General features: G+C 38.3%; 1 protein-coding gene across 1 annotated transcript in view; it reads left to right on the top strand.

The window, feature by feature from the left end:
• LOC126215068 (glutamate-gated chloride channel) overlaps positions 1–21005 on the top strand; it is a 438289-nt gene that overhangs the window by 350018 nt on the left and 67266 nt on the right. The window contains exons 9-10 of the mRNA XM_049941716.1: positions 5276–5428; positions 10489–10703. Of these exons, the coding sequence (XP_049797673.1) occupies positions 5276–5428; positions 10489–10703 (368 nt within the window). The remainder of the gene's footprint in view (positions 1–5275; positions 5429–10488; positions 10704–21005) is intronic.

The following is a 21005-nucleotide window of genomic DNA, read 5'->3' as shown; positions in this document are numbered from 1 at the left end:
GCTTTTGTTCTGCTCCCTCAAATTGCATTGTGTGGATGGCGAAATTTGGTTACAGCCATAGAATACTATAGCTTTTCTTTTGCCTGGTATGATCACTTGTGTATATGTTGAACAGTACTTATTTTGAGGGGGAGGGGGCTAGTTTTCATATAGTTATTTTGCATCTTCCATGGATTGTAATTACAACCTCTCACTATGATGTGGAGTGCATCAGTTTCACAATTATTATAACACATTTTCACAGTGAAAAATATTGTAACATGCTGACTATTCATTTGGGTTCTCTAACTGCTTATACACCCTTTACTTTCAACAAAAAATCTTCATTTGCACAGCAAAGTAGCAATTATTTTTGCAAAATCATAGCTGTGAATCATTTTATTGATTTTGCCGAACATTATATGGTGGTATAGGCAGACAAAAGATCAACTGATGACACACACACACACACACCACCTGTTCCTGTATGGTCTAAATATGAAATAATTACAACGTTGAAAGCCGAATGTGTTACTTCTTGCTGATCAGTCCACTGCTTAGTGCTTTACTTGTCCAGTGAGTGGTTGTCTTTACTCATACCACTGTTCCTGTTCTGTACAGGATTTTCTAATATATGCAAATACAACAGTCATAAGAAGTTATTGAGTACAATGCCTGTCAGGTATGCATCAAAATGAAGAATATGAGCGCTGATAATAAGGAACTGCAAGGTCTGTTAGAAAAGTACATGACCTCTGGCTGGAAAAAAAACTGGCTTACTTGGAGCACTAATCATTGTCAAAGTAGTTCTGTTGGGACTCCACACGCTTCTCCTAACAGTGCCGCCATTGTTGGAAGCGTGCCAAAATAGCCTCTTTTGGAATGGAGTGTAGATTGGCCTTCTCTGTCATAATGTCCTCTCTTGTCTGAGGTTGCTTTTCTTTCAATGACCTCTTGAGTTCAGCAAATAGCCAGAAGTCACAGGGGGCCAAATCAGGAGAGTAAGGTGTTGTGGACTGACAAGGCAGCCAGTCCACAGTGACGGGTAACCGAAAGGCACGCGTACACACACGCCGACTGGCGTTAAGTCTGAAACAGGATACGTGATGAAAGCTATAAAGAAAAGAACGGAGCTTCTCGTATACTTAACTTTAATTCATTGTGGTACATTTCTCTTGATAATACAAGTGAGACTCTCTCCAGATATGGTTAATGCGCCTTGCTAGGTCGTAGCCATGGACTTAGCTGAAGGCTATTCTAACTGTCTCTCGGCAATTGAGAGAAAGTCTTCGTACGTGTAGTCGCTAGCAATGTCATCCGTACAACTGGGGCGAGTGCTAGTAAGTCTCTCTAGACCTGCCGTGTGGTGGCGCTCGGTCTGCGATCACTGCCAGTGGCGACACGCGAGTCCGACATGTACTAATGGACCGCGGCCGATTTAAAGCTACCACCTAGCAAGTGTGGTGTCTGGCGGTGACACCACATAAGGAGCCTGTTGAAGCACTGGAATTTAGTTTTTTGCCAAATAAAACTGAATCGGGTGCAAGGAATCTGCTGGAGTCTTGTTGTGATGGAGGCACCAATTACCTGTCGACCGTAAGTCAGGTCTCTTGCGTCGCACGGTATCACGTAGACAACAGAGGACACCCCTGTAGTACTCTTTGGTGATTTTTTGACCGTGTGGTGCACGACACCACGGGAGTCGAAGAAAGCGGTCTGCATCACTTTGACGTTGCTGCGCAAATGGTGGGCCTACTTTGTTCTCAGTGAGGAGAAATGCTGCCAATGTGATGACTGGGACTTGGTTTCTGGGCTGTACCTATACACCTGGGACTTGTCATCAGTGATTATGGTGGTCACAAGGTGAGGGTCACTGAATGTGGAGTCCAGTATGTCGTGTGAGACTTCAACACGAAGTTGCTTTCGCTCCACCATCAGCAGCTCCGGCACAAATTTCGCTGACACTCTCTTAGTGGCCACATCTTTGGTCACAGCGGAATATGCCAAAAAAGTGCTGTTGCCCACCTCTTCTGCAATTTCTCTGATAGTCATACAACAGTCCTGCATCACCAGAGCATTCACTTTGGTAATGACCGGCTCATTTCGGCATATTGATGGCCGACTGGAGTGCGGCTCATTAGCCACCAGTGTGCGGCCGTCTTTAAACTGGGTGTACCACTCCTTAATCTGTGTGGTGCCCATAGCATCCTCACTGCAAGTCAACTGAATGTTCCGAATGGTTTCCACTTGGCTGTCACCCAATTTCTGGCAGGATTTGATACAGAAGCATAGCTCCAGTCATTCCATCATTTTGCTTGCAATATAAAACTGACACTTGCCAGGAACTGGAACTGTCAAAAGGTGAGGAAAAATTCATGCATGCGCACAAAGATTTGAGGTTGGCTCTTGCAGGCATGCTAGATTCAGATCAATCAGGTGTTCGCAAAAATATAAAAGTCAGATGATTTTCTAATGGACCTTGTGTGTAACAACAATATAAGCACAATATAAGCACAAAAAAAGAACCAAGGAAAGTCAGGAAACAGGGCATATTTAATAAAAATGGCAATATGACCACGTGTTGAAAAAGAGAAACACATACAGGAGGACTGTGTTGAAGAGATATATGAAACTGTAGGAGATCACACATGGCTAATATTGGTGCATGAATTGACTTGGAGTGTGATAGAGTGGACTATGGATCAAAGATATTGAGATGTGAAGTGTAGAAGGCGATTAAAGGTTTAAAACATGAAATTGATGGGCTATAAGAGTATACCAACTAAATCTCTGAAACCATGTTGCCTGAAGATTAGGTTTAAACTATTCTAGTCCCTTTACCAAATAAATACAACACCAAATAATGCAAATATTGCAGGACAGTTAACACCATATGTTAAATCATAAAGACCTGTTGTTCAGAGGATTAGAAAGAAGATCTTAGTGATACATAGGGTAGGATCCGTTTTAGACATAGGCAAAAAGAGGAACATGAGATGCTACTGGAAGTTTGAGGATGATATACTAGAAGTTAACAAAGATCGTACATTTGCTTCCTCGATTGGGGTAAGCCGTTTGACAGAGTGAACTGGAATACCCTCTTGAAGACCTTGAATGATCTCAGTATAGACTGGGAGGGGGTAAACTGATAAGGAAACTGTATACAGGGCGGAAAGTGGTGTTAAGATGGAAACACGTGAAACATAAGGAATCATAAGACAGGGATGTTGACTGTCACTGAGACTTTTCAATGTTTGTGCAAAGAAACTAACAGAGACAGCATTAGAAAATGTGAGAGGCAAAATAGTAGGAGGAGAAATGATAAAGACGATTATGTATGCTGACAACCAGTGTGACCGAATTGGAGGAAGAACTGTAGTTATGATGGAGAGAATCATCAAAGATTGAGGGATGAGATAAGTGTAGGAAAGATCAAATAATGAGAACCAGTAAATGGGAAGATTCTGCAAAAATATCTGTGAAGAGAAAGATCTCGGAGCAAATAAAATATTTTAGGTACTTAGGAAGATTGGGGACAGAAAACAAAAGCTGTGTAGAGGAAGTACGAAGTAGAATCCAGAATGAAATTTTCACTCTACAGCGGAGTGTGTGCTGATATGAAACTTCCTGGCAGATTAAAACTGTGTGCCGGACTGAGACTCGAACTCGGGACCTTTGCATTTTACGGGCAAGTGCTGTACCATCTGAGCTACCCAAGCACAACTCACACCCCATCCTCACAACTTCACTTCTGCCAGTACCTCATCTCCTACCTTCCAATCTTCACAGAAGCTCTCCTGCAATGTTGCAGAACTAGCCCTCCTGAAAGAAAGGACATTGCGGAGACTCGGCTTGCCACAGCCTGGGGAATGTTTCCAGAATGAAATTTTCACTCTGCCGTTTGCACACGAAAAGCTAAGGTCACGAGTTTGAGTCTCAGTCCGGCACACAGTTTTAATCTACCAGGATGTTTATGAAGTAGAATATCTGTAGGTGAAGGAGCCATTGAAAATGTGAAAGGACTGTAGACAGCAAAAGGAATTCTGATAGAATTAAGAATGCGGTTTTCCGAGTATTCTGTTTGGAGTGTAGTTTTATATGGAAGTGAATAATCAACAATAAGAACAAGAACAAGAAAAATACTTGGATAGTTCTGAAATGTGCTTGTAAAGTAAAATGCTAAAAGTGAAAGGGACTGACAAAAGACCTCTTAGAAGAGAAGAGAAGCCGATACAAATATGAGAATGTTAAACTGTTAAGGATAAGAGAAGGATAACTTAAGATCATAAAGATAAGAATAAAGGTTAGAATAAAGAAAATTAGAAGGGAATTGGGTATCACAAAATCAGAAACCTGCCAGGAGAAAATTGAAAGGTGTGTTTAGAGTGGTGTTTTTGCTAGTGGAGTAGATAACGTAGTGGGAAGGGGAAAATATGGGTCAAAATGAAGTGAAGAGTGTGGTAAGAATAGTATGTGTTAAAGAGATCTATGTTGGGCCAGTATTGTAAGGAATATTTAGATGCTGTGTGTGTTAGCACGACTGAATTGTCTTACGCCCTCCAGTCCTACTGAGAGATCTTACCCATGTTCAGTACTGAGATAAACCACTAGACAAGGTCTATATAGCTGCACTTGTCACAGACAAGGTCTATATAGCTGCACTTGTCACAGACAAGGTCTATATAGCTGCACTTGTCACATATCAGTATTTCTCTTGATGTTTTGAAAAATGCCTGAAACTTGCCATTAGTCAGTGTTGTAAAATAATTTGGCCTCTTATGATGTATATAATTCATGCAAATATGAATTACTCTGTTGTAATTTTGTACTATATTGTGTCAAAAGTCACTTTTGTATATATTATTTAATGCATATAGCTAAGTTCCTGTATGTACAGTTATTTAATTTATTTTTTTAAAATTCATATGTACGACCAATGCCATACCATAAAGCCTTAGCCTTGAATTTTATAAGATGCAGTACTGGTATTGAAGCATAATTTGCACAGTTTTACTGAATGCATATTCTTGTGTATCCCTGTTCTTCATAACAGTTATAAACATTTTTGTAATTTTCTGCAAGCAGCTCTTATGCTTTAATTCATTGCTGTATACCGGCACTTAATAAGCGCACACAAACTTACTGTAGCTTGAAACAGCTTCTTCCAGTAATTATTTCTAGCCATTCAGGAACTAGGAATAAGATTGTATTGACGATTTTAGAGCTTACCTTTCCAATTATATTTACTTCGTAGCACAGGAACTGTTTTGCTAATGCATTTAATTCTTTTTCATAGGTAACTACAGTTGTTTGAAGGTGGATCTGAGCTTCACTCGTGATCGTGCCTTCTACTTCACGACAGTGTTCATACCAGGCATTATCCTCGTTACCTCTTCTTTCATTACCTTTTGGCTCGAGTGGAATGCAGTTCCTGCAAGAGTCATGATTGGTAAGTGTTAAATGTTCCATCCAGAACCTTGAGTTATTTTATTGCATAATAAGTAAAACTATACTTCTCTTCGAATTCAAAATCCACATCCGTATAGACTAAGTCAGTGAAAATTTGCAACACCAAGAAGGAGGCACGATATTTATACTTTTGAACTCCATCCACATCCTTGTATCATATATATGCAGGTCGATCAACATAATACACTAACAGAAAAAAAATCACAACGCCAAAAAATAATTAATATAGAGTATCAAACTTTTGGAAATAAATTTCTCTCGATAACATATTAAAATGATTAACACTGCAAGTTCACAGGTTAACGTAAGTGTAAGATGAACTATTGCAAATGTGAAATGCTGGTACATTAATAACTGGTGTAACTGCCAGAATGTTGAATGCAAGCGAGCAGATGTGCATACACTGCATTTTATAGGTGCTGGATGTCAGTTTGTAGGCCTGTTGCACTTGGTCGGTCTATACAGTGATGGTTAATGCTTTTTCTGGATGACTCTGGAGCTGTTATTTGATGATGAGTTAAAAGAGTGATATGTGGGGGAGTGTTATCCTGTTGGAAACATCCCCTGGAATGCTGTTCATGAGTGGCAGCACAACAGGTGAAATCACCGGATTGATGTACAAAATTACTGTCAGGGTGCATAGGATAACCACGGCAGTGCTCCTGCTGTCATATGAAATTGCATCCGGGCTATAATTCCGGGTGTGTCTTGCATGCAGACAGGTTGGTTGTAGGCCCTAACTGCCTCCTTCTAACCAACACAGTGCCATCACTGAGACCGAAAGAGATCCAGCTTTCATCAGAAAACACAACGAACCTCCACACTGCCCTCCAGTGAGCTCTTGCTCGACACCACTGAAGTCGCAAATGGTGGTGGTTTGGGGGTCAGTGGAATGCGTGCTGCAGGGTGTCTGACTTGGAACTGTCCTTGAAGTAACTGCAGTGTAACAGTTTGTCGTTTCATTGTGGTGCCAACTACTGCTCGAATTACTGTCGCAGATGCAGTACGGTGCACCGTAGCCGTAAGCTGAACACGAAGGTCTCCCCTTGCGGTAGTGCCACCCGATTGTACGGAGCCCGGTCTTCTTGTGACCGTACATTCTTGTGACCACTGCTACTGGCAATCGTGTACATTGGCTACATTCCTGCCAAGTCTTTCTGCAATATCACAGAAGGAACATCCAGCTTCTTGTAACCCTGTCAATGACTTCGTTGAAACTCAGTGAGGTGATGGTAACGGTGTCTTTGTCTCCTTAAAGACATAACCAATGCTCACGAGCATTACAGGCATTTATTTAAAGAAAACCTGATTTGTGTTCTCATAGTGGTGCTACTGTCACCACTCTTGTGTGTCTGGTATGACACGTAAATAGACATGACCTTTCAGATGTAGAAAGAAGCCTGTAAACTTTCATTTATGTCATACAATTCGTTCTCAGTACTGTGATATTTTTTCTGTCAGAGTATTTGTATAAAAAATAGATAACATAAACTGCAGATTAAATACATGGTAATATACCAATTATTAGCATCACAGAACATATTTTGAGAATTCAGTATATTGTAAGTCCCATTATATGCTGCAGTTAGAGCATCTAAATGTCACAGCTTGTTATCAAAGCGGTCCTCGAATTTCCCTCGTGTGGTTTATATCCACAAAATGTAAACCTTGATTCCTGTGTAACTGTGGCGAGAAAGCTGGCAATCTTATCTCAGACATTTTACTGATGTACCAAACTAAAATAACGAGAAATAAAAATCAGGTAGTACCTTAATCCAAGTTGCTTAAGAGTAATAAATGAAATGGATTATAATTATATGTATCAGATTATTTAAAATATGCAGAGTAGGGCAGTGGTTACTGGCATAAGCTTGTGCACATTGTCAAAACTGTGTTACCATAAATGGTTCAGCAGCTATATATGAAAGTGCAGCAGACAGTTGGCATCACCTCCAGAGTGATGGTTAAACCATTTGTATGCTCAATACTATCTCACAGTATGTCTGCACTCATGCTCAAAAAACCACCATAAATTGCACATAAAGACTACTTCCCGTTATACACATGTTGATGTCTCCTTTGCATATCTAGTGTGGGAAGAATGACTGTTTAAATGTCTCTGTGCACAGTTAAATCTGCAAAAAGTCTGAGGTTACAATTAATGTGTGCCAGGTCAGTGCACAGAAAAATCTGCAAGGACACACCTGAAGTTACTTCTGCATTTGGTTTTGACTCTTCATCTGAGATAAAATGCTGCATCCTCCTGACAAAGAAATCCTTGGGCCAGTCACATATTTTACTTGAGACCCCATATGACTGTATTTTCCTTAATAAGGCTCAGATTAATATCAAATCAAATGCTTTTAGAAAGCCAAGAAACATTAGATAAAGATGTATTTAATTCCTTCCAGCCTTTTGAAATGTTTATTAGAAAGTGAGTTGTGATATAGTACTTACTCATTCAACTGAGCAAAGCAAAGTAAGTGTTGTGTTCTGTTTGATATAGCTGAAATTGATCTTTAACCCTTTTAACTGTTTTGGACTTGTTAATGCGCACACCTTTGTACCTGTCCCTGTGTGCTCTGAATGTGTTTACGCACACCAGCAGTCCTTCTAACTGGTACTCTGAGCGTGTCTACGCATAGACACATTCAGAGTACGAGGTACAAGGACTGATAGCATGCATAAACACGTTCAGAGCACACAGGGACAGGTACAAAGATGCACACATTAACACGTCCAGAGCAGTTAAAGGGTTAAACAAGTATATCTTTACTGTGAAAACTGTCTTTGTCATCCACTTAGCATGATTTTCTGCTCCTTCAAAATGTTGCTAAGTAATTCCAAAACTTCTTTCTGGTGTATCTGCATTGAAAGAAAGTGATCCTAAATCTAATAATGTTAAAGTGGGCATCATAAGGCACTCCATTGTTACCAGCCACACATACATTCATGTTCAGTTTCATCCAGCTATCTCTACATCGTTCGAAAATCATCATGTCTGGGTCAGTGAGTCAAACAACTCCTCAAAACTGTTTCAGAAATGTAATGACAGAACAGGAGGTACAAGAGATCAAGATTAATCATTTTGTTTCTACATTTGTACAGGCAGCATTTAGTCAATCTGTGTCAGTTACATGTGTGTCCCTTTCATCCTGCAGTGTCTGTTATTTGCCCTTCCTTTTTAACCTTTCCAAACCTAACCCTTCCTACCCCTGAGGAAAGAACTAATAGGTCTGAAAGTTAGGATGGTACTATCACTTTTATTTTTATAATGTGTCTGTCAGCAGTATTAAAAATTTTGCCTCCTTAAAGTGAGTACTAATCCTTTCTTGGTCACACAAGAGTCGACATTGCAGTGCCAAATGTGTGTACCCATTCATCCCTCATTGCTCGTACACAGTTTTGTCAGTCCTACAATTTAGGTTCATTCAGTCTGCAACAGTAGTATATAATGAATCACTATACATGAGTGTGTCCATCAGTTGCAGGAAGTCTAAAAATTAAGGTAAGGCCCATTCCAACTTGGAATGGTGGCCACAATTTGTAAGTCGTTTGTTGAGGAGCTAAAGAAAGACTTGTAAGGGAAAAGGTGTAGGAATATGTTGCACATAGCACTGAAAGTATCACAGACTGAGAGATTTGCCTTAAGTGCACAGCATGAATAAGGATAATAATAAAAACAATATATAACTGTCAGAAACTATTAGGTAATCTGTTAACACAGTTTACTTTGTTTCTGTTGCAGTCCAGAAGTTTTCCTGTACCCTTGGATTTAGGTTTAACACAATATTTGTTTGACTTGGGTTAGTCTTCTTGGCGCCTATTGCATGTTGTTATTCTAATTAAATCCATACCTGACAGTAAAAAACTCACACACCCAGTGTTTGTAATTACACAATTTCCTACTGTTTTATACAAATTCCCCTGCTCTATCAGTCCATACTCATACATTTCTGATGATACTGAACTTTCCATAACTGACATGAATGAACTGGATGAGTTTAGCTCCTTCTACACAGGGCTTTGGCTTTTTTTTATGCATAAATATTCTACAGAGCTATTCAGCACTGTTGTTGTTGTTTGCTGTGTATGCCTACAGTTAAAATAAGAAAGCATTACGACATCTTCTACAGAATGTCCTGTAATCTCTTGAAACTAGAACTTCCTTTGAGTATCGTGTAGTAGCATTGGTGTAATAATAATGATGGACATTTCTGCTTGCCATTCATCAGTGTAATGTATCTACTGGTAGTGTTAAAATTTGTGAGACAGATTGTGTTGTATGATGCAGGTCACATGTAAGTAAAAATTGTGGTGAAATTCACCACTGTAATCAGCTTGAAAATTAGAAAATTCCCCAAGTAAAGTAAAAAATAAGGTCTACACTAAGTTGTTAATGATGGGGAAATACAGAGAATTGTTAACAATATTATGAAAAGGAAAGCTGGTACTCACCATACAGCAGAGATGCTGAGTTGCAGATAGATACAACAAAAAGTCTCTCACAATTAAAGCTTTCAGCCATAAAGGTCTTCATCAACAATAGATGAGACACACACACACACAGACACACACACAACTGCAGTCTCAGGCAACTGCAGTTTGGTTTCAGTTGCCTGAGACTGCAGTCATGTGTGTGTGTGTGTGTGTGTGTGTGTGTGTGTGTGTGTGTTGTCTGTTGTTGATGAAGGCCTTAATGGCTGAAAGCTTTAATTGTAAGTCTTTTTGTTGTGCCTATCTGCAACTCAGCATCTCCGCTGTATGGTGAGTAGCAACTTTCATTTTCATAACATTGTTACATTCCATCATGGATTTTCCATTGTTTGAGAATTGACAACAGGATTTTAAGGAAACAACAACTGCATAAATGTTGGCTTACACGTAAATTGTTTGAAAATGCAAAGTGGTCCAAGTGGATGTTCATGTTTCTAAGGTCAAAACTGAAATTTGTGGTGGAATGTTGTTGTAACTATTTTTGTGTAAGTTACAAATTATTCAATAAGCTGGAAAGGTAACAGCATTTTTCTTCTATGAAAGGTGTAACAACAATGCTCAACTTCTTCACAACATCAAACGGGTTCCGATCGACTCTCCCTGTTGTGTCCAATCTGACAGCAATGAATGTTTGGGATGGAGTGTGCATGTGCTTCATCTACGCGAGTCTGCTGGAGTTTGTGTGCGTGAACTACGTGGGACGCAAACGACCACTGCACAATGTTGTGTACCGCCCGGGTGAAAACCCTGTAACCCAGGTAAGCCGTACACCCACAATATTCGGTGTCAGTATTATATTTATTTATTCTTGTTTTATCATGGAATAAAGCAGACTAATAGTCAATACCAATGAAGGCCAGTGTGGGACATATTTGTTTTTTGGACTTGTGAATTTTGTTTTAATTGATGATTTTATGTGGTCACCCTATCAATCAAATTCAGTCCTGATTCAACAGTGGCATATTTCCTCCTACCAGCTGCTGTAAATGAAGATGGATTATATCAAGATCTGCAGTATGTTGCAGGGTGAAAAACTTTTAGTGGTGTTAGTACTTATTAGTTAATGTACAAAACTGGTATTTTAAAATTGCAAGATGGTTCATTAAATGTCACTGTGAATTCTTTGTAGGAGTATTCATGGAGCTTTACTCTCATTCAAATGGAATTTTCACTATTAGGAACACTTGTCCTTCAGAGATACCCAGTTCCTTTCTGCCTGGTACACTGTTGGCTTGGCAACCTCAGTTTTATATTTTATCCCTGTGTTCTGAAGAAGATACAAGCAATTACAGTAGTGTTCCACCTGTAACAATCTTACAAACAAAAAGATAAATACAGAAAGCAATAAGATTGAAAATACAGTATTCTGATATTTTCACCTTGTTCATGGTATGCTGTTAATAAAGAACATATTCCACAAAAAATTGATTTGGGATGTACTAATTTCTGTGTGTCACATAATTTGATAACTACTTGAGAAAGAAGGAAATAGCAGGTCCAGGTTCAGATGATTCTTATGCTGTTGCTATTTCCTGTCAGAACACTGCCATCTGCAGTCGTGCATCAGAAAGTTCCTTTTCTTACCTGCACCACCTATTAATAATAATCTAATCTCATACAATTTTGTGTTGGTCTGTGATACTGCATTTGAACCATGAAAAAAATTGTTTAGTGTGTGTCTTGGAAATCACCTTTGTAGAACACTACCAGATCTATGCTATGAGGATTGCCCAGAAAGTAATGCACTGCAATTTTTTCTTTACCAGTTCTTTATTGAACATAATGAAAATTACACACACGAAAGAATGGTGTTTTATCTGCACAGTCTATTTTTCCAAGTAATTTCCATTCCTTTCTACGGCCTTGCTGCAGCATGAAGCAAGGTCGTGTATGCCCTGTCGGTACCAATCCTTGTTCTCGTGGCAGAGCCCGTGGTTCACTGTGTGTATCACCTCCTCATCATCCTCAAAATGTCTTCCACAAATGGCATCCTTTAATGGCTCAAACAAGTGGAATTCTGATGGGGTTAAATCAAGTGTGTCAGGTGTGACAGCCATGGATGGTCTTCCCGACCACTGCAAATCGTGGAGTTCTGCCAAACCGCCTTCTGATGACCTCACCCTTTGTGCCCAGCACCTAACTGTACTTCTCTTGACAACAGATGCTCCATAGACTTTGCACAAGCATTTGTGAATATTCCCCACAGTTTTTTCTTTGCAGTGAGAAATTCAATAATGGCACATTGCTTGTAACATACATCACCTACAGACGCCATTTTGAAACTGTCATGCAGCTGCTTGTTGTAAGTGACAGACACTTGGCCCGCCCACTCAGGAGACTTCAAATAATAACATACATTTTGCATTCATAGCATGTTTTTGGCTGAGAAAAAAAGGGGTGCATTGCCTTCTGGGCAACCCTCATAAATGAAGAGATCTGATACAAAATTAACTATGACCTGATTTCTGCTTATGAGTAATGTGTTTCATGTATGTGTTGCACAGAAAAATTAACCCTTCAGTTGCCTTCTAAAAATGTTTAACATTTCCCTTTTTCAGAAATACTTTTCCTGCTGTTGCCAGTCTGCAATTTATCTCATTTTTACTTTTGCCATGAATAATTATTTTGGTATGAAAATATAAAAACTTGTCTGTACTTTCAGCATCTCTTTTTCCCTAATCCAACTCCCTCAGCATCACCTGACTTAATTCAGCTACACTCTTGAATTTTACTCTTATTTATGTTCATCCTGCAACATCTTTTCAAGGGCATTATTCATTCTATTCCACTGATCTTTTCAGTCTTTGCTGTCACTGACAGAATTACTAAGTCATGGGCAACCTTTAAAATTTTATTTATTCTCCCTAACCTTAAATTGCATTTTGTGTTTGCATAAATACCATCATTCAATAAATGCCCCTTTTATCAGTCTTTACAACCTTAAGATGCTGTCCTTGTTGTTAATTTTATATGAGGTATCTGCTTATTCTTAAAGAAATTTCTGTAATCTACTTTCTTCCTTTGACTTCTTTCATTTGACGTCTTTCCTGTTGAAATTTCTTCTTTTCACCTAGTATTCTACCTTTATTTTGTTTGCATCTTAGTAGTCTGTGATCACTTCAGTTCTGAAATGGTTTAAGATTGTCACAGATGTTTGATAAAATATTGTCTTTGTCATTTTTAGTTTCATATGGTCATTGCCAACCTATTTTCTGTTTGCTTTCTTCTATTCTATTGTGTTAAGGATAAGCATGTTGTTCTTGGAAAATACTTTTAGTGTGTTACCTCAGCCATTGATGATATAGCAACAAAACTTTCCCACAGAAGAAACATTCTGTAGTTTTTGTGTGACTTTCACATTAAATTCTTCCAGCATCATCTTGTAGTGTGATTTGTTGTCATTTATCAGTAACTGTAACTCTTCATAGAGGTCCTCTGCCACCTCACCAGAGTATGAGCCTGCTGGTGCATTGACTTGAGTAACTATGAAAATTCTTGTTTACTTTTAAAACAAGTCTTGTTATTCTGTCTTAGATTCCTTCAGTGCCTGTGAGTACCATAAAAAACCACAAAACTGAGTTTTTCTGTTATAAAAGTTGTTTTGTGATAATTGTCAAAGACTCTCATCAGCCTGCTACTGCTACCTAGTGAAATTCAAATCTGTAGTTCCCCAAGTCTTGTTATACAAAGGTTGCCCAGAAAGTAATGCACCACATTTTTTTCTCAGCTGAAAACAATGCTACAAATGCAAAACATTACGTATATATTATTTGAAGTCTCCTGAGTAAGCACACTAAGTTCCCATCACTTCCGATAGGTAGCATAGCTGCAGGACAGTTTCAAATGGCATCTGTAGGTGATGTACATTACAAGCAACATGGCATCATTGCATTTCTTACTGCAGAGACAGAAATTGAGGGTAATATTCACAAATGCTTGTGCAAAGCCTTTGGAGCATCTGCTGTCAACAGAAGTACAGTTAGTCTCTGGGCCCTGAGAGTAAGGTCATCAGAAGGTGGTTCGGCAAAGCTCCACGATTTGCAGTGATTGGGGAGGCCATTAACGGCTGCTGCACCTGACATGTTGCAGCAAGCTGATGTTGTCATTCATGTGGACAAACGTATTACAACTCAACAGTTGGTGCTGCATCTGTCGATCAGCAAAGGACACGTGGATGCAATTTTTCGCAGTCTTGGATATTCAAAAATGTATGCAAGATGGGTCCTGTGGTGTCCAACGGTGGATCACAAATCACACAGGAAAAACCTTTGTCTTGTTTTGTTGCAATGTTTTGAAACTGAGGGGGAGGCCTTCTCGTCCCAAATTGTGACAGGTGATGAAACCTGGGTTCAACATTTTGAGCCCAAAACAAAATGACCGTCGATGGAATGGCACCATTCCCACTCCCCACAGAAGAAAAAATTCAAAGTAACTGCTTTATTTACTTTATTTTTATTTATTTATTTATCCATCCATAGACAATAAATATTGTAGGGATGTTGTCCAAAAGTACATGTTAATTTATGGAAAACAATCTGTGCAAAATGAACATACAAAATTTTAAATTAAGTAGTACAAAGAATAATACTACAAAATTGTACAAGAAAATGTACAAAGAATAATACTTGGTCATACAAGACACAGTACAACTTTTTATACCTGTATACTAACAGTACTGTAACTGCATAGTCTGTTTGCTCTAAGGCTTTACTTTTGTCTTCCGTAACCAGTAATCCCTTATATTCACTACAATAATTCAGTAAAGACTTTACCACACTCAACAGCTGTCCATCAGATTTAAAAAATTAACAGAAACTTTAGGGGCTGAAAGACAGTGTTTTCGGTTTTGCCTTAATATAAACATTATCAGAATTATTTGTTGGCCTAAATAGTCATTTACCAAGTAAAAACATTGTTCAAGTAGAAATTCTTTAAATTCTACTTTAAATCTGTTTTTATCTTCTAACTTTCTGATATTGGCTGGCAGTATGTTGTGGAGTTTTGTACCCATATGGCTCACATGCCTTTGTGTGTGTGTTCTCTTCGTTCACCGAGTATGGAGTACTGTGCTATTTCGAGTATTGTAGTGATGCAAGTCTGCATTTGTCTGAAAATCTGCAAGGTGGACCATAACATATAAAACACATTTGTATATGTATAAGGAAGGTGTTGTTAGAACTTTAAGCTTGTTGAATAAGGGTTTGCATTGTATCTGTGGATGACTGTGTGTTATTATTCGGATAGCCCTCTTCTATAACAGAAAGATTTGTTTTAGACGGCAAGTGGAGGAACCCTAAAATATTATTCCGTATAATGCAAGAGACTGAAAATAGCCAAAATATGCCATCCTGGCACCCTCTGCAGTACAAACATTTCCAATAATTTTAAGAGCAATACAAGCTGAATGAAGTTTCTGCACAAGTTTCATTACATGATCATTAAAATTAAGATTTTCATCTACATGAATCCCCAGAAATTTTGTTGATGCCACTCTGCCTTTGGCCTTGTTGCCCAACAACAGATCAAGATTTACATTTTGACATATTTTCCCAAACTGTATATAATTTGTTTTATTTTCATTTGATGTCAACCAGTTTGCATTGAACCAAGTGTAGATATTCTTTATTACTTGATCAGTAGTTGTTTGTAGCATTTGCTTTGGTGCTCCTATTTTCACACTAGTGTCATCAGTGAGCCGATCTGAGGTGTGAAAGTCATTTATGTAGACAAGGAACAATAAGGGACGTAGACTACTGCCTTGCAGCACTCCTATTTCCACATTTTTTTTCCGTCTGATACTAAATTTATTTTGTGGGTGGAGTAATCTAACATCAGCCCTTTATCTGTGTTCTGTTTTGTAGGTATGATTCAAACCACTTTTTCCCTGTCCCATGAATACCTAATGCTTCCAGTTTTTCTAAAAGAATGTCAAATGCTTTGGAGATATGTAAATTTATTCCTACTATTCTGTTGTCTTTTTCTAGATTTTTGATTATTTCTTCAGTGTAGCACATTACTGCTGTTTCTGTATTTTTACCTGCCTGGAAGCCATGCTGATTTCTGTTTAGTAACTTATGGTCATTTAGATATTTGTTGATTCTGTGAATTATTAATCTTTCTATTATTTTGGAAAATGCTGGAAGGAGGGATATTGGCCAATAGTTTTCTACCTTACACTTGTCGCCGTTTTGAATAAGGTTTCACTTTTGACATTTTCATCCTTTCTGGAAACAATCCTTCACTAAATGGTAAATTGGCTATGTATGCCAAGGGCCTTGTGATTTGTGCAGCTGCCATTGTTATGATATAAGCAGGCACCCCATCCACTACTGCTAAAATTTTAGGTTTCAAGGTTTTTATTACTTTGAACACTTCATGTTCATCTGTTGGATCTGTCCTTGTGCTACAAGCAGCTTTTGGAAATTCATGTTTTTCTTGGTTTGTAAATTTCAAGCTTAATGAAGTTGTTGCATTTATGAAATAATTGTTGATGTAATTTGGCAAATCTTGTTTTTTTAATATTGACATTTTCTGTGTTTTTGAGAATGATATCCTGGTCTTCACATCTCTTTTCTGTTTCAGTCTTCACAATACCCCGTGTGGCTTTTGATTTGTTATCAGACTGTCTTATTAAGTTGTCATTACTCATAAATTTTGCCTTGGCAATTACTTTTTGATATATTCTCTTGTAATTCTTAACATATTCTATGAACTGTGGATCTGTAGATGTCTTCAATTTTGCATTTAGTCTCTTCAGGATTCCACAATAAGTTTTGGTGCCAACTGTGATCCAAGAACTTGGCTTTGTATTGTGATATGATGTGATTCTTGACAGTTTCTTTGAAAAGCACATTTCAAAATATCCCATGAAAATTGAAAAAAAAAAAAAAAAAAAGTGTTTTAAGCATCATTCGTATTTGTTAGGGACAGCACTTCTGCCCAGGACTCACTAGTCAGGATATTTGTAAATTCTACACAGTTTTCAATGGAAAATTTTCTTTTATACATGAAGTACTTTTTTCCCTTGCAGTGGCATTGAAGGAATTTTGAGGACAAGAGCATTATGGTCTGATAATCTCAAATCAGTATTTGTTACTTCTACTTCTGTGGGTTGTACATTTGAAAATATATAATCTAGAAGACTGTTTGTATTATATGTTATTCTTGTGGGTTCGTGTATGTGTGGAAACAGATTGAAATTACATAATAGATTTAGGAATTGATTTTTTAGCCTACTTTCATTCATAAGATTTATGTTGAAATCCCCACAGATGACTACAGTGGCTCTTTCAGTAAAAAGAATATTAAGCAGTGTTTTTTTATTATTATTATTAAAGAATATGTCAGTGTCCCCAGTAGGTGCTCTGTATATTGCTATGACTACGACTTTTCCCTGTATTTCATACAACTATATAGCTGCTGCTTCAAAATGATTTTCCACACTCAATAATTCAGCTTCACACCTTCTTTTGTACCTGATACTTGATTTAGTAAAGATATATACACCTCTGTTTTTGGCATTTTTTCTACAATACTGACTTGCCAACTTATATGGATGAATATTAATTATACTTAGTTCAAAAGTTCTGCAGCAATGATCCATGATGCACATGCAGTCAGTGTTTGCACTGTTCATTGCTATCTCAAGTTCTAGTGATTTATTTCTAAGGCACTGAATATTTAGACTTAAAATATGCATGTGACTAGGGTGAGAACTGGTCACAATTTTATTTACACTTTGAGCTGTCATATTCATTTTCGTGTTCTGGTGAAATACCAAAAATCCTTAAGAAGGACAGGTTTCCTGCACCTCTCGGGGAATACCTGTGCATTGAGCTGTGGCGAGTTGCTTGTCACTGCAATTGGTGCTGCTGCTAATGTACCGTATTTACTCGAATCTAAGCCGCACTCAAATCTAAGCCACACCTAAAAAATGAGACTCGAAATGAAGGAAAAAAATTTTCCCGAATCTAAGCCGCACCTGAAATTTGCGACTCGAAATTCAAGGGGAGAGAAAAGTTTTAGGCCGCACCTCCATATCGAAACAAAGTTGGTCCATTGTAATAGGAGACACAATTTACGTCGAATGAATGACGATACAGCGACAGTAGTTTGGTTCAAGTCGTAAGCTTAGCAGTTAAGCTTTACCAGGTAGCCATTGCTATGCGTCATGCGCTCCGTCCGTATTTATATGAGTACCCTTCCTTTTCCACGTGCTCCGTCTGGTTTGAATCGATTGCTTATTTTGTTTTGATCTGATAAGTGCTGTTTTCTTTGTTATAGGTGTTCACGTCACTCTAAGCTGAAAATGCATTACCGTACTGTTTCATGCATTGTTTGTTGCATTCCGATAGTGCGTGTTTACGGCCTGTCGCCGCTTGCGGCACGGCTTGCTTTTGTGCGCGCTACCGCCGCTTACAACTTAAAAAAAAGAGAGAGAGAGAGAGAGGAATCGTCTCATTAGCGAAACAATGGCAAGAGACTGCTATTTGTTGTTACTTACACTGCTGCTTTCTTTGATAATGATCCACAAGAACCAAATAATAGACTGCGTATGATAGAACATGTTCTGAACGAGAGTTAGGCGAAAATTTTTCTCCGTTTGAAAATCTTTGCGGCCGCTTCTTTAGTACATCAAATTCTGCACAGAAATTAGAGTCATCTTAGATTTAAAAATCTAGTCAGTTGCTGTGCTTCATTTCTGACTGTATCACTATTAGCCATAAGAATAATACGAATATAAACATTACACGATACGTTTATTCTTCCGCGTTTGCTGTTGTCTCACTCTAGTTTCGTAGTTTATTAGGCAGACAGGATTTAAATGAGATAGCAGCAAACGCGAAAGAATACATGGCAAAATGTTTATATTCGTATTATTCTTATGGTGAAGAGAATACTGCATGTGATTCACATTTCATCAGGTTCCTATTAGCAACCATCTCTTCTCACAGGTAGGAAAAAATTCAGAACGTAAGAGTTGGCCATATTCACAAATATCCTAAACAGTCTTGCTAGTCGGATTTTCGTAGTACATTGAAATTCTGCTACATTTGAAGATGAACAATATGGAATTTGTATTTACTTCGTTGGATAATGTATGAAAATGCAGTGGTCGAAACTCGGGGCAGAGAAAAAAAGCTCGTCTTCCACCTTTCTTTTTTTTTTTTTTTTAATTTATTTACTGACGCAGAGGTTTTGGCACCAGTATTTATCTTTGTGCCTACAAAGCATGCCTGTGTAGCGCTACATATATTCGACAGCAGAAGTTGGTTGTAGTGGCACCTACCAACCTTTTTCAGAACTTCCGCTTGCTTTGCACTCGATTCTAAGCCGCAGGCGGTTTTTTGGATTACAAAAACCAGAAAAAAAGTGCGGCTTAGATTCGAGTAAATATGGTACTTAATGCAGCCATTTCTGTTGTTGTTGTTATTGTTGATGGTGATGCTGTTGCTGACACTTCAGATGTTGGTTCTGCCACTACTGTTGTGTTTTCTTGTGAACTTGGAGTCTCTTGATTTTCTTGTTTTTGTCTAAAATAATATTTGGATGGTGAGGAACTGTAGTTCTCTTGTTATTAAAATCGCTGTCCACTGTTCTTTCTGTTAACACTTCATCTTTTTTTTACGTGCTTTGCTGGTGCTAATGGTTCAAATGCTTTTACCTTCTTTTGAAGTGCAATGCAATTATCATTTTGGTGTTGAATTTTTTTGGCAGTTTTTTTATTTCCTTGGTTATCAAAGATTTGCCAGATATTCTTTCCCCAAGCCATTCAGGTGAAGTCCGTGTTGTGTGTGGAATCTATGTCCAGTATTGCTTATATCAACACATACCACGTTTTTAAAATGTCTGCAGATTTTTTGCAAACTGATTGTTGGCACTTTTTTTTCCTTATTAACACATGATCATCTTACAAGATCATAGCGATGTGGAATATTGACCATTACTATGTTTGTGTGAGTGAGGTTTCTCAGACACTGTATAAGATCACGCGTTGCACTCGCTGTTTCATTTTTGTAGACATTGTTTGCACCTCCCAAAATTACAAGAAAGTCTTTTATCATGCAGATTTTTTATCTCTGTGGATGCAGTCATTTTTTTTAATTTCGCCAAGTGGAGCTCCCGGTTTCACTATACCACACAATTATGTTTTAGTTGTTTCTTTTAGCTTACTTGTAAGTCCATGACCATAGCTGTCTGAAAGCTCAAACAATTTGCTATTATTGGAGTTCACAATGTGGGAATCATTTTGTATTTTTGGTAAACACTTCGGCACAGTTTTTGGTCAGAACATTTACATTGACCCCATTCATTCTTGTTTGCACCAATAAATTTTCTTCTCCTACCTTATTCACAGTGCCTTTCTGCTTTTTCCATCATATATATTGCATACTCACTATCAGCAGTTGAAAGTCCTTGAAATGTGTTTCATGCACAAAGCTTGCATAACTTTCACAGGTTTTCTGCTTCAGCTGCAAAGATCATGATCACTGTGTTCTGGGGCTGTGAAGGTGTGATTCTCATTGATGTGATGCCAAGAGGCAGCACCATTAATTCAGAAATATGTGTCAACACATTAACAAAACTCAAGACACGCTTCCGGTGACTTCAGTGCTACAACTACCTAGGAAATGTTTTGCTGTAACACGGTAACACTTGATCCCTCACCAGTCTGAGGACTGCTGAACACTTCGCAAAAGAGGGTTAGACAGAGTTACCCCATCCACCTTACAGCCCTAACCTAGCCCCCTCAGACTTCACTTGTTTGGGCCATTAAAAGATGCCATTTGTGGAAGACATTTTGAAGATGAGGAGGTGTTTCACACAGTGAAGCATTGGCTCCACCACCAGGACAAGGATTGGTACTGACTGGGCATACATGCCCTTGTTTTGCACTGGAGGAAGGCCATAAAATGGGTTGGAGATATGTGGAAAAATAGGCTGTGTAGATAAAACACCATTCTTTCATGTGTGTAAATCTCATTATGTTCAATAAAGAATTGTTGGAAAAGAAATGTGGTGCGTTACTTTCTGTTCAACCCTTGTAACTTAATTGCTGA

Source organism: Schistocerca nitens, chromosome 12 (assembly GCF_023898315.1).
Source record: "Schistocerca nitens isolate TAMUIC-IGC-003100 chromosome 12, iqSchNite1.1, whole genome shotgun sequence".
Classification (NCBI taxonomy): domain Eukaryota; kingdom Metazoa; phylum Arthropoda; class Insecta; order Orthoptera; family Acrididae; genus Schistocerca; species Schistocerca nitens.
The sequence above is the reverse complement of the archived record's forward strand: the minus strand, read 5'-3'. Positions and strand labels throughout refer to the sequence as shown.